This window comes from Balaenoptera acutorostrata, chromosome 11 (genome assembly GCF_949987535.1).
Source record: "Balaenoptera acutorostrata chromosome 11, mBalAcu1.1, whole genome shotgun sequence".
Classification (NCBI taxonomy): Eukaryota; Metazoa; Chordata; class Mammalia; order Artiodactyla; family Balaenopteridae; genus Balaenoptera; species Balaenoptera acutorostrata.
Window position 1 is genome coordinate 31,399,556 of NC_080074.1, and position 14,427 is coordinate 31,413,982.

The 14,427-nt window shown below is 37.1% G+C and overlaps 1 protein-coding gene across 4 annotated transcripts in view; it reads left to right on the forward strand.

Moving 5' to 3' along the window:
- POC1B (POC1 centriolar protein B) overlaps positions 1 to 14,427 on the forward strand; it is a 135,734-nt gene that overhangs the window by 38,622 nt on the left and 82,685 nt on the right. For 3 of the 4 annotated variants that reach the window (XM_057556679.1, XM_057556681.1, XM_007165910.2), the window contains exons 5-8: positions 9,596 to 9,703; positions 9,834 to 9,949; positions 11,047 to 11,180; positions 13,264 to 13,332. In XM_057556679.1, the coding sequence (XP_057412662.1) occupies positions 9,596 to 9,703; positions 9,834 to 9,949; positions 11,047 to 11,180; positions 13,264 to 13,332 (427 nt within the window). The remainder of the gene's footprint in view (positions 1 to 9,595; positions 9,704 to 9,833; positions 9,950 to 11,046; positions 11,181 to 13,263; positions 13,333 to 14,427) is intronic. The other variant, XM_057556680.1, reaches the window with a different exon arrangement.

The window sequence follows — 14,427 nt, forward strand, 5'->3', positions numbered from 1 at the left end:
TGAGAAACCACTTACTGAGAAAAGGAACGCTGGAGGAGCAGTTCGGGGAAGAAGATAATGAGTTCAGATTGGGACAAGTTCAGAGTCAGAGGTGCCTGCAGGATATCCAAGAGGAAACGCTTAGTAGGCAGTTGTACTTATGGGTGGAAATCCCGGGAGAGGAGTCTGGGCGTGTAAATGGTAAATGACCCAGCAATAATTAGCATGTTTCATGGCATACTTAAATCTTCTTATGTCTCTTTCGTCTGCTTTTTGTCTCTCAGCAGTTACAGGAATGAACCCTGTTACTGCGATCCAACAGACGGTTTCTCCTCTAATGCTGACCAACCCTTAAAAAGCATAACCGTTCTGCTTATTGCCTTGAACTCCAGCTTCACTATGTAAACCCAAAATCCCATCAAAGCAAACTCTGAGACTGCCAATTTTTTTTTTTTTTTTTAATGAGTCTATGGAAGTTTTAGGCCTGAATGCAATCCAGAATTTCTCATTATCCAAATAGAAAATGGTGGCCAGAGTGGTTATGAGTTTCACAAGGTTACATAGCTGGGCAGTTGCAAAATTGGCTTTAGAATTCAGGACTCTGTACTGACTGGGCAGTCTTATTTTCACTGCTTTTTACTGCTTTCCCCTCCTGTTGAATAGCTGCTGGCTTCAGAGTACCACTTACTAATGATTTGTTTCTTAAGGGACATGAAACAGTGCCTACTCTGGTCTCAGAGCCCTGAGGGCCAGAAATGTAGGGTTGGTTGGTTTTTTTTTTTTTTTTGGAGAATATTTTTCTTTCTGTATTTCCTTCATTCTTTCCTTCTCTCCCACTATTCCCTTTCTATCCTCCCGTATTTTTAATTTCTTTTCTTTTTTTCACCCTACCCCCGCCCCCAGAGTTGGAGCTGGTGAGTGTGGCTGACATTGGATGCTAAATAGATATCCTTCAGCCCCTGGAGTCCAGGTTGGTCCTCAGGGACGATATCCAGTTCCTAAATGTGGCGTATCTAACCCCCAAATTAGTCTTCTGTGTCCTCCTCCTGTTTGGAGGGCTGACGGTTGAGTCACAAGCTCTCATCTCAGAAGGCTTAGCCCTTCCTCCATGCAGCTGAGTGTCTGGCAGGGGCTGTGTGCCCTTGTTCCTCCCCCACCAGCTTTATTAAGATATAATTGACATATAGCCTTGTATAAGCATAAGGTGTACAATGTGGTGATTCGATACATGCATGTATATATTGTGTTTTTATAGACGGTTTAGTCTAATGATAAGAAATAGCCAAATGAAAGTTTTGATTTCTTATGAAAGCACTTTAAAACTTCTCAGGGTTCATGGACCTGTTTGGCTCGCTAATGAACGAATAACTCAGTGACTGTGCTTATGGACATATAATTTTATATATAGTTTCAGGAACTCCATAGATTCAAAGTTAAAGAACTCCTGTTACATAACTTGGGCTACTCTCAAGGACATGTGAACCAGTTTTTCTAGAAAAAAGTTCAAGAATTCCCTCATTTTCTCCAAAGAGTACCAGTGCATTTTACGGGCTTGAATAGGAAGCAGTTAACTTCTCAGATGCCTTACAGACAGCTCACGTCTGCTGACCCATTAGTCACTGTTGACTAATGTGACATCCGTCTTCTTGACACACTTGCTGGAAGTTTTAAAAGGTGGTTAGGTGGTACTGAATTAGAGTGTTGTGTTAGAAATTTTTTTAATGTCTTGATAGAAATTTTGTATTCTCTTAATTCTTCAAATTAATAACCCCATTAGATGTTGTTTGAGCCCTGACAAAAAAAGGACTATCCTTTCCTGATCGAAGTCAGGGCAAAGAGAAGCCTGTTTTGTTGGCGCGAACCTATTTCTGATGTATCTAATTAAAAATAAAAGGGAGGAGAAGATACAAACCGCCATACTCACTTTCAACCCCTCCAAAGGCGAAAAGAGCCGACAGAGAGTTTATGCAGGGATTATACACAGTGTCCAGAGCAAGTGAGAGGCCCTAACCCCGAGCCCCGCTTTGGTCGTGCAGAGGGGGGAGGTAGAAACGCCCCCCTCAGGCACCGCCTTCTTTCATCCCAGTCGCCTCCTCCACTCCCTACTTATCTGAGGTTCACATTCCCTTCATTTCTCTAGTGCTGGGGAAATTTCTCCCAGGCTATGGCCCCTCCTGCTCAGGATGAATTTCTGGCTGGTCAAGATACCTTCTTTTCCTGATTCACAAGTTTCTTTAAAATCCTGTTTCTTCTGTGGAGCTTCTGGTAACTAATTGGCACCTTTTTGTTACCAACTCTGTTCTTACCGTTATCTAAAGTTATATTATTTGTGTGCCCTCCCTCCTTCCTAGTATGAAAGCCTCACGAGAGTAGGGGTCTTGGCAGTCTCCTTCACCGTGGTATTCCTAGTACCCAGGCCAGTGCCCAGTGCCTGGTTCTGGCAGGTGCTCAGTAAATATTCGAATGAACCAATGAATGACTATCTTCCCCATAAACTCCTCAAGGACACTGATCAGGTATGGCAGCAGACACACAGATTTTTGTTAAAGGATTGTCTAGTGGTTAGCCTATCAGGCAGAGCCCAGCCATATAGCCTCCTAAGAGCATTGCCTGTGGTTTTTCTCCACTTTAGAACTTTCTGTGGTTACACAAGCCACACAGAACTTCCTGTGCTGTACTTTGGCCAGTAAAAGAAACTTTCCTTTCTGTCAGAGACTTAAACAGAGTGGCTGAGAGATTTGGCTCTGGAACCAGACTGCCTAGTTCACATCTTCCTGGCTGTGTGACTGGCAGTTACTGATCCTTTATGTGCCTTGGTTTATTCATCTGTAAATTGAGGCCGGCAATAGCAATTGTTTTGTAGGGTTATTCTGAGGATTAAATGAGTTGCTACAGGTAAAGTGTTAAGAAACATTCTAGGACACAGATGCTCAGTAAATGTTGACAGGATAATGATGATGGTGGTGGTGGTGGTGGTATTTGGCCAATAATGTCACAGAATGAGTATATTTGTACTTTGTTTTTAACCTAATCCTTCCATTCTATTACATTTTTTTCATCATTGCTTTCTTAAAATGTCAGAATCAACTCATCTCCTAGAAATATTCTTATCATTTAGAATGCTCACATTAAATAATTCTTTTAAAAGATAGCTTATTAATAAACACAATTTGATTTCTTACATTAGTTCTTTACAAGTACTATGCAAAGTTTATTTTCATGGGGATACTGTATAGGTTTTTCTTCCCCAGTGTCTATACAAAATAAGTTACATCTATTTGGAGCATTTCTGTAAAACTGTCTTTCATATTTGAATCTTCCTCACATATTTTCCTAAAGGAAAAGATTAATAAAATATTATTATAAAATCAAGCTGAACTGCCCAGTGTGGAAGATATTTCCTTGCAAGGTTATTTTCTTGAATTTTTAAAAACTATCTCACATAGAACTTAATTTTGCATCTATGTTGCTTTTAAAATATGGCGAATTCATAAATTCCAGATTGAAAGTTTCTGTTAGGAAGAATTATTTTTAGGCCAACCTTAAGAATGGGAGGGGCAGGGGAGGAGACAGTGAGAAAACAAAAAGAAAAACCTTCACTTATAATCCACACCCTTAGTTAATGACTTTTATAGTAATCTGGGCAGAGAGGGAAACTACAAATAAAATCGAAACATAATTGGTCTATGACCTAAATCTGTCTTTTTTGGTTTTTGTTATTGCTAAAATATTAATAGCAAAATTACTGTTCATAGTTTCTTTTTTTTTAATTTTTGAATTTTATTAATTTATTTTTTTTATACAGCAGATTCTTATTAGTCATCAATTTTATACACATCAGTGTATACATGTCAATCCCAATCACCCAATTCAGCACACCACCACCCCCCCACCGCCGCTTTCCCCCCTTGGTGTCCATACATTTGTTCTCTACATCTGTGTCTCAATTTCTGCCCTGCAAACCGGTTCATCTGTACCATTTTTCTAGGTTCCACATACATGCGTTAATATACGATATTTGTTTTTCTCTTTCTGACTTACTTCACTCTGTATGACAGTTTCTAGATCCATCCACGTCTCTACAAATGACCCAATTTCATTCCTTTTTATGGCTGAGTAATATTCCATTGTATATATGTACCACATCTTCTTTATCCATTCGTCTGTCGATGGGCATTTAGTTTGCTTCCATGACCTGGCTACTGTAAATAGTGCTGCAATGAATATTGGGGTGCATGTGTCTATTTGAATTATGGTTTTCTCTGGGTATATGCCCAGTAGTGGGATCATATGGTAATTCTATTTTTAGTTTTTTAAGGAACCTCCATACTGTTCTCCATAGTGGCTGTATCAATTTACATTCCCACCAACAGTGCAAGAGGGTTCCCTTTTGTCCACACCCTCTCCAGCATTTATTGTTTGTGTATTTTCTGATAATGCCCATTCTAACTGGTGTGAGGTGATACCTCATTGTAATTTTGATTTGCATTTCTCTAATAATTAGTGATGTTGAGCAGCTTTTCATGTGCTTCTTGGCCATCTGTATGTCTTTGGAGAAATGACTATTTAGGTCTTCTGCCCATTTTTGGATTGGGTTCTTTGTTTTTTTAATATTCAGCTGCATGAGCTGTTTATATATTTTGGAGATTAATCCTTTGTCCATTGATTCGTTTGCAAATATTTTCTCCCATTCTGAGGGTTGTCTATTCGTCTTGTTTATGGTTTCCTTTGCTGTGCAAAAGCTTTGAAGTTTCATTAGGTCCCATTTGTTTATTTTTATTTTTATTTCCATTACTCTAGGAGGTGGATCACAAAAGATCTTGCTGTGATTTATGTCAAAGAGTGTTCTTCCTATGTTTTCCTCTAAGAGTTTTATAGTGTCCGGTCTTACATTTTGGTCTCGAATCCATTTTGAGTTTATTTTTGTGTATGGTGTTAGGGAGTGTTCTAATTTCATTCTTTTACATGTTGCTGTCCAGTTTTCCCAGCACCACTTATTGAAGAGACTGTCTTTTCTCCATTGTATATCTTTCCCTCCTTTGTCATAGATTAATTGACCATAGGTGCGTGGGTTTATCTCTGGGCTTTCTATCCTGTTCCATTGATCTATGTTTCTGTTTTTGTGCCAGTACCATATTGTCTTCATTACTGTAGCTTTGTAGTATAGTCTGAAGTCAGGGAGTCTGATTCCTCCAGCTCTGTTTTTTTCCCTCAGGACTGCTTTGGCTATTCGGGGTCTTGTGTGTCTCCATACAAATTTTAAGATTTTTTGTTCTAGTTCCCTAAAAAATGCCATTGGTAATTTGATAGGGATGGCATTGAATCTGTAGATTGCTTTGGGTATTATAGTCATTTTCACAATATTGATTCTTCCAATCCAAATACATGGTATATCTCTCCATCTGTTGGTATCATCTTTAATTTCTTTCATCAGTGTCTTAGAGTTTTCTGCATACAGGTCTTTTGTCTCCCTAGGTAGGTTTATTCCTAGGTATTTTATTCTTTTTGTTGCATTGGTAAATGGGAGTGTTTCCTTAATTTCTCTTTCAGATTTTTCATCATTAGTGTATAGGAATGCAAGAGATTTCTGTGAATTAATTTTGTATCCTGCAACTTTACCAAATTCATTGATGAGCTCTAGTAGTTTTCTGGTGGCATCTTTAGGCTTTTCTATGTATAGTATCATGTCATCTGCAAACAGTGACAGTTTTACTTCTTCTCCTCCAATTTGTATTCCTTTTATTTCTTTTTCTTCTCTGATTGCCATGGCTAGGACTTCCAAAACTATGTTGAATAATAGTGGTGAGAATGGACATCCTTGTCATGTTCCTGATCTTAGAGGAAATGCTTTCAGTTTTTCACCATTGAGAATGATGTTTGCTGTGGGTTTGTCGTATATGGCCTTTACTATGTTGAGGTAGGTTCCCTCTGTGCCCACTTTCTGGAGACTTTTTACCATAAATGGGTGTTGAATTTTGTCAAAAGCTTTTTCTGCATCTATTGAGATGATCATATGGTTTTTATTCTTCAATTTGTTAATATGGTGTATGACATTGATTGATTTACGTATATTGAAGAATCCTTGCATCCCTGGGATAAGTCCCACTTGATCATGGTGTATGATCCTTTTAATGTGTTGTTGGATTCTGTTTGCTAGTATTTTGTTGAGGATTTTTGCATTTGTATTCATCGGTGATACTGGTCTGTAATTTTCTTTTTTTGTAGTATCTTTGTCTGGTTTTGGTATCAGGGTGATGGTGGCCTCATAGAATGAGTTTGGGAGTGTTCCTTCTTCTGCAATTTTTTGGAAGAGTTTGAGAAGGATGGGTGTTAGCTCTTCTCTAAATGTTTGATAGAATTCACCTGTGAAGCTGTCTGGTCCTGGACTTTTGTTTGTTGGAAGATTTTTAATCACAGTTTCAATTTCATTACTTGTCATTGGTCTGTTCATATTTTCTATTTCTTCCTGGTTCAGTCTTGGAAGGTTATACCTTTCTAAGAATTTGTACATTTCTTCCAGGTTGTCCATTTTATTGGCATAGAGTTGCTTGTAGTAGTCTATTAGGGTGCTTTGTATTTCTGCAGTGTCTATTGTAACTTCCCCTTTTTCATTTCTAATATTATTGATTTGAGTCCTCTCCCTCTTTTTCTTGATGAGTCTGGCCAATGGTTTATCAATTTTGTTTATCTTCTCAAAGAACCAGCTTTTAGTTTTATTGATCTTTGCAATTGTTTTCTTCATTTCTTTTTCATTTATTTCTGCTCTGATCTTTATGATTTCTTTCCTTCTGCTAAGTTTGGGTTTTGTTCGTTCTTCTTTCTCTAGTTCCTTTAGGTGTAACGTTAGATCGTTTATTTGAGATTTTTCTTGTTTCTTGATGTAGGCTTGTATAGCTATAAACTTCCCTCTTAGAACTGCTTTTGCTGCATCCCATAGGTTTTGGATCATCGTGTTTTCATTGTCATTTGTCTCTAGGTATTTTTTGATTTCCTCTTTGATTTCTTCAGTGATCTCTTGGTTATTTAGTAACATATTGTTTAGCCTCCATGTGTTTGTGTTTTTTACGTTTTTTCCCCTGTAATTGATTTCTAATCTCATAGCGTTGTGGTCAGAAAAGATGCTTGATATGATTTCAATTTTCTTAAGTTTACTGAGGCTTGATTTGTGACCCGAGATGTGATCTATCCTGGAGAATGTTCCGTGCACACTTGAGAAGAAAGTGTAATCTGCTGTTTTTGGATGGAATGTTCTATAAATATCAATTAAATCTATCTGGTCTATTGTGTCATTTAAAGCTTCTGTTTCCTTATTTATTTTCATTTTGGATGATCTGTCCATTGGTGTAAGTGAGGTGTTAAAGTCCCCCACAATTATTGTGTTACCGTCGATTTCCTCTTTTATAGCAGTTAGCAGTTGCCTTATGTATTGAGGTGCTCCTATGTTGGGTGCATATATATTTATAATTGTTATATCTTCTTCTTGGATTGATCCCTTGATCATTAGGTAGTGTCCTTCCTTGTGTCTTGTAACATTCTTTGTTTTAAAGTCTATTTTATCTGATATGAGTATTGCTACTCCTGCTTTGTTTTGATTTCCATTTGCATGGAATATCTTTTTCCATCCCCTCACTTTCAGTCTGAATGTGTCCCTAGGTCTGAAGTGGGCCTCTTAGAGGCAGCATATATATGGGTCTTGTTTTGGTATCCATTCAGCAAGCCTGTGTCTTTTGGTTGGACCATTTAATCTGTTCACGTTTAAGGTAATTATTGATATGTATGTTCCTATGACCATTTTCTTAATTGTTTTGGGTTTGTTTTTGTAGGTCCTTTTCTTCTCTTGTGTTTCCCACTTAGAGAAGTTCCTTTAGCATTTGTTGTAGGGCTGGTTTGGTGGTGCTGAATTCTCTTAGCTTTTGCTTCTCTGTAAAGCTTTTGATTTCTCCATCGAATCTTAATGAGATCCTTGCCAGGCAGAGTAATCTTGGTTGTAGGTTCTTCCCTTTCATCACTTTAAGTATATCATGCCACTCCCCTGTGGCTTGTAGAGTTTCTGCTGAGAAATCAGCTGTTAACCTTACGGGGGTTCCCTTGTATGTTATCTGTCGTTTGTCCCTTGCTGCTTTCAATAATTTTTCTTTGTCTTTAATTTTTGCCAGTTTGATTACTATGTGTCTCGGCGTGTTTCTCCTTGGGTTTATCCTGTATGGGACTTACTGTGCTTCCTGGACTTGGGTGGCTATTTCCTTACCCATGTTAAGGAAGTTTTCGACTATAATCTCTTCAAATATTTTCTCGGGTCCTTTCTCTCTCTCTTCTCCTTCTGGGACCCCTATAATGGGAATGTTGTTGCGTTTATTGTTGTCCCAGAGGTCTCTTATGGTGTTTTCATTCTTTTTTCTTTATTCTGTTCTGCAGCAGTGAATTCCACCATTCTGTCTTCCAGGTCATGCATCCGTTCTTCTGCCTCAGTTAATCTGCTATTGATTCCTTGTGGTGTAGTTTTCATTTCAGTTATTGTATTGTTCATCTCTGTTTGTTTGTTCTTTAATTCTTCTAGGTCTTTGTTAAACATTTCTTGCATCTTCTCGATCTTTGCCTCCATTCTTTTTCCGAGGTCCTGGATCATCTTCACTATCATTATCCTGAATTCTTTTTCTGGAAGATTGCCTATCTCCACTTCATTTAGTTGTTTTTCTGGGGTTTTATCTTGTTCCTTCATCTGGTACATAGCCCTCTGCCTTTTCATCTTGTCTATCTTTCTGTGAATGTGGTTTCTGTTCCACAGGCTGCAGGATTGTAGTTCTTCTTGCTTCTGCTCCATAGTTTCTTAATAGTCTAAAATTTTTCATTTTCTTTTCAGCCTTCTGCTTTTCTATCTCCATTCTAAAAAGGCACTTAAGAGAGAAAAAGAACCTTGGAATGGGTTTTAAAGGGAAAGAGAGTATAAAGGCAGCAGACAAGATGTCTGAGAATTTTCTCATTTGTTTTTTAATGGGGCGTACGGATAATAGGTGTGTCCATGAAGGAACTTCAGTTTTGTATAAATGAGTTGTCCTATTTTCAGTCTGTTGGAGCTCTCTGGCCTCCCCAAATCCAGGAAGTTACAGGCTTGGGGAGTTGGTTCTTTTGTTGATGATAGCATTCAATTTTAATTCTCAACACACCAGTTCTTTTCTTACAAAAAGTCTCACTGCAGGGTTGGTAGGATGAGTAATAAATGCTCTCTTGGGTCATATGGATAACACTGGAAAACGACAGTAGAAAGAAATAAAGAATACTTTTAAAAAACAAGGTACGTGGCTTGGAAGCAGTGCAGACCTCAGACAGAAACTACCATGAAACTAAATTATTTAAATATAAAAGAATAAAAGGTTAAAAGACTCTTGGTTAGTCTATATAGTATATTTTCGTCTTTTTAATGGTCTATCAGTGTCATTCGTTGTGCTTATTTTTAGTTGGAAAAGATGTTGGTAGCAGAATAGGAGTTTGCTGCGTGGTGTGCTAACACTGGCCTATGGTATTTAATATGTACATGTATGTCATGCGTATGTCATGGTTGGGGTGTGGGTGATTGTCAGGAGCCTTCCACAAAAATTATCTTTCTTATGCTTTCCAGGTTTTCACCTGATGGAAGACTAATTGTATCATGTAGTGAGGATAAAACTATTAAAATCTGGGATACCACAAATAAGCAATGTGTTAATAACTTCTCAGATTTTGTAGGGTAAGTCCATTCTCTTTTTGCATTTATATGGGTTAGTTTGCTAAGGAGACATTTAATTATTACAATTCAAATAAAGAAATGAGAGGAAAGAGAAATCGAAATATTAGACCATCTTATTCTTTCCTCCTAGGTTTGCAAATTTTGTGGATTTTAACCCTAGTGGTACATGCATAGCTTCAGCAGGTTCTGATCATACCGTGAAAATCTGGGATATAAGAGTGAACAAGTTACTCCAGCATTATCAAGGTAACAGTTTCCATAACAAAATTCAGTTGTAAAATGGCCTCCTCTAGGAAGTTCTTACGCTGACAGACTATCCTTCTCAGTGTGGCTTGGCCCTCTTAATGAGAAAGATGGGCTGACTTTGAACTGACTAGAGAAGAGTTAGCCCCTATCAGCAGCATGGTCCAAGGAGCTGGAGTAGAGGCCAGCCTGCAGAAGGGGGTAGAGCGACCTTAAAAATGATGCCAGGGCTGTAAAAAAAAAAAAAAAGAAGAAAAGAAAAAAGGTTACTGTAAGATTTTCAAACTTTGGTTATCTGCTTTGTATAAGAATCCAGGATAGAAATTGACTCAGAAGGAGATACCTGAGCACAGATAGGTGTTATAACTGGTAGAAAACAACATCCTACTGTGCCCATATATTGAAGTTAAAAGAGAAATGAATTGATTTCTTAGTGTATATTAGATTTATATTAAATCCACGTTTCCCTTTCTTAATAACTATAATGTAGCAGACACTGCTAAATCCTCACAACAGCCCTAAGAGGTATTACTATTACCTCCACTTTAAAGATAAGGAAACTGAGGCTTAAAGGGGCTAAGTTACTTGCTAAAATATTGATAGAACTGACATGGGACTTTCTGTTTATAAAGTACATTTTTATAAAATACAGTGATGAACAAACTTTTGATCGCTGTGTTATACTGCCTCCTATTGGAAGGAGATTGTCCAGAAATGAATTCTTAAGCTGCCAAGACTGCCCTTCTCCAAATATATCTCCATACTCTTCACCCCTTGTCCCAAGCAACTAACTGGTTATTAAATTCAGTTTAAGGCTAAGATGTATACCTTATGTGAGCTGGTGGTAATCAATGGTTGCTTATATTGGTAATATATCTGAAGATTTTATAGTTATGTGTTTATTAAGATCATCCTTCCATGACACACTCTCATTTATAAAGCTATTCTGTCTCATGAGCTATGTGGAATTTTGGTTGCTGTGGAGACATTGCCCCTAATTGATTCTTGCTTTCAGCCTAGTATTGCTAATAGGGTAAAGGGGCATCTCTAGAATTAAGAATTATTCTCTGAACTTTTTGCTTTAATTTTCTACAAATCAGTTCACAGCGGTGGAGTTAATTGTGTATCATTCCATCCTTCGGGTAACTATCTCATCACTGCTTCTTCAGATGGTATGCTTAAGATTCTGGACCTCTTAGAAGGAAGGCTCATATATACACTTCAAGGACATACGGTATGAACACTAAGATTTTTGCTTCTTAAATAATATATCTTTAAAAGTTTTGATGCATTTTATTATATGGCTTTATTATTTTTCCAAGTGTAGCACACATTGCTATCACAGTGTTTGTTTTTTTTTTGCTTCCAAGGCTGTGTTTTTTATTTTTTAATAAATATTATGTTTTAGCTTTAAATTAATATTATTTATTGTAATTCATGTCAAAATCAATATGTATCTTTCAGTGGACATTAACTTAACCCTCTACTGCTATCTTCCTCAGTAAGTAGTATAGGTTTGACTGGTTAAATGGTGATGGATACATGTTTTTCTTACTTCTGATCTTTCCCCTCATGCGGAGGCTGTCCCACTAGCTTTGACCCTCTTAGCCTCCACACCCCCTCACTCTCTCCTTTCACTAATCTGATTGGCGAGTTTAGAAGGAGAAATTTGACAAGTCGAGCCCAATGCCCTCTACTCTTGGGAGCCTGTGCCTGTCCGTATGGTTTTCCTCTGATATTTGTTGTGGGGAGGCCTGCCCTTGTCCAGCCTTGCCTGTGACTGGGTACTCAAATGTGACTCATTCTGGGATTCAGTTCTAGAAAGCCCAGTTGCCCACAGATAAAGCCACATTTTCTCTTTATAAGCCTTCATCAGTAAGAAAGATAATATTTCTTTTGTCTTATTTTTCAATTGTTTTAGGAACCCAGTGGGGAAGTGGGGTGCTATTTATTGAGCCTGTTCAATCACACACACACACACACACATATATTCACTAGTATATAATGTACTAAAGAAAAACTTTTTAAATGTAGAAACTATCCTTCCTTTCTGGGTAAATATTCAAACTTCTCTAAATTTTTTAGAATGCATCCTCTTTTTTTTTTTTTTAATAAGATGTACTAGGTACTTCCTTTTAACCAAGTATAAGTTATTTATATCCAGAAATAGAATGGGTTTTGTGGTCTAAGCGAGAAGTTTTTTTTTCTGCCTTCATGTTTCCTGCCGGACTTCCTGCTTGCTTTATCATTTGTTCTGCAGCTGTATTAGAGTGAAGCAGAAATACACACTAACCAGCTCAGATATATGTGTACCCATGGATTTAGGCTGGATGAACAACAAATAAAAGTGACCAAGGATTAAAATATCCATGGAAGAAGAACAGAGTAATAGAAAAAAGATAAATAAAATAATTTAAGAGAAAAGCACTACACATGAAGATGGAATTTTTCACAGTCTGGAGGTGAAGGTGTTTATGAGGCTATAATAACCTGAGTCTGTGGGATGGTCTACTTGAAAAATATAAGATGTTTTCCCCCCAAGATTTTCTTGCATAGATTAAGGACATATTAAAAACAAACAGTATACTAATATTTTTGAAATGAGGAATATTTACTCTTATCTTGACTGAAAATTGACCTAGAGGTCATGTTGTGACTGTGCCGGGTGTAGTCTTGTCCAGCTCCACAGCCATTGCTCAATTTCATGTTCCTGTTACCTCTCACCCAGATAGTTTCAGTAACTTCCTAACTGGCCTGCAACCGTTTGTTCTGACTCCAACTCATCATTCTCACAATCGTGATATCAATTTTCATCAATCACAGCTCTTCTATCCATGTCCTGTTCTTAAAACTTTGAGTGGCTCAATGTTGCCCACATGAAGGGAGAACTCGGCGAAGCCTGTTGTGGTCAGGAAATGAGCTTTGTTCGTACAGCCTCATTCCCATCACCTACAGAATTATCATTCAGTTTCTGCTAGTGATTTGTTGAATAAAGAATCCAAAGCCAGAAAATCTTAACAGAAATTCTTACTAACTTACCTATGCACAAGCTTTTCTTTAAAGGGGAGAAAAGTGTATTTTCTCATTTTTATTAGTATCTCTTTTTTCATTTAGTATCATTTATAGATGTTTTCATGTAATTGGGTTGATTCTTTGATTCTCTTTGCCTGCATAAGTTGCTAACAGCTGGATATGTTCTCAAGACATTGCATGAATAGTCTGCATAAGTTAGGATGAAAAATTAATACTCACTGCCCTCTTGGCCATGAGAACACATTACCAAGTAATTTTTTCTTTTATCTCCCTTTATTTCTTAGGGGCCTGTCTTCACTGTTACATTTTCAAAAGGTGGAGAGCTGTTTACATCAGGAGGTGCAGATGCACAGGTTTGTAAATCTCTCAGCTCCCTCTTTGATTTGGTTAGGGGAATGGAATCTGAGACCTCAGCTAAGATTTTTACAACCAGCTAGTTTGTATATGTTAAGATGATTATCAATGAGTTTATATTTTAATTTAGTGCCAGGAAGTCTGCTCATAGCTGAAATAGTGCCAGTTCTGATAGTTTTTGGAACTCCAATAGCAGTTATTTTCTTTTGCTCATCTTTACACTTAATTATAATACATAAAATTGACACTTACTGAATACCTAATATTGGTGTGGCCCTTTCACTTGAATTATTGCCTAATCTATTGTCTGTATGCCTTGTTTTTCAAATGTTGATTAAGCTCCTTGAGGATGGTAAAATTAAATTGTTTGTATAGCAAATCTGCATTTATTTGAAATGACCAAAAGTCATTCAGAGCCAGATTTATTGAATAAAGTGGACAGTAAAGCCAAAAACATGATTTTGGGCTCTGGGAAAAATAAAAGAGGATTTTAAGGTAATAAGTTATTTTCTTAATATGAATTTTAAACTGGACATAAAGGCAATTTGAAATGCTAAATCTCTCCCTATCACCCTTTAAAAAAAAAGTGTTGAGATGTAATGTTGTCAGAATATATATCTAGCCTTCCTGACTATTTTGAGAGACAATTCTATATAGTCATCTTTTTTTTTTTTAATGTCTGAAACATTTATATTAACATATTTCCATACATATTTCCATACAAATACAAATATAAGATTTTTAGAAATTTCATGTAATGTCTGAAACATTTATATTAACATATTTCCATACAAATAACCCAATGAAAGTTTAGTATTAGTTGTTTTGTTTGTTTTTTTATACTGCAGGTTCTTATTAGGCATCAGTTTTATACACATCAGTGTATACATGTCAATCCCAATCGCCCAATTCAGCACACCACCATCCCCACCTCACCGCAGTTTTCCCCCCTTGGTGTCCATATGTCCATTCTCTACATCTGTGTCTCAACTTCTGCCCTGCAAACTGGCTCATCTGTACCATTTTTCTAGGTTCCACATACATGCATTAATATACGATATTTGTTTTTCTCTTTCTGACTTACTTCACTCTGT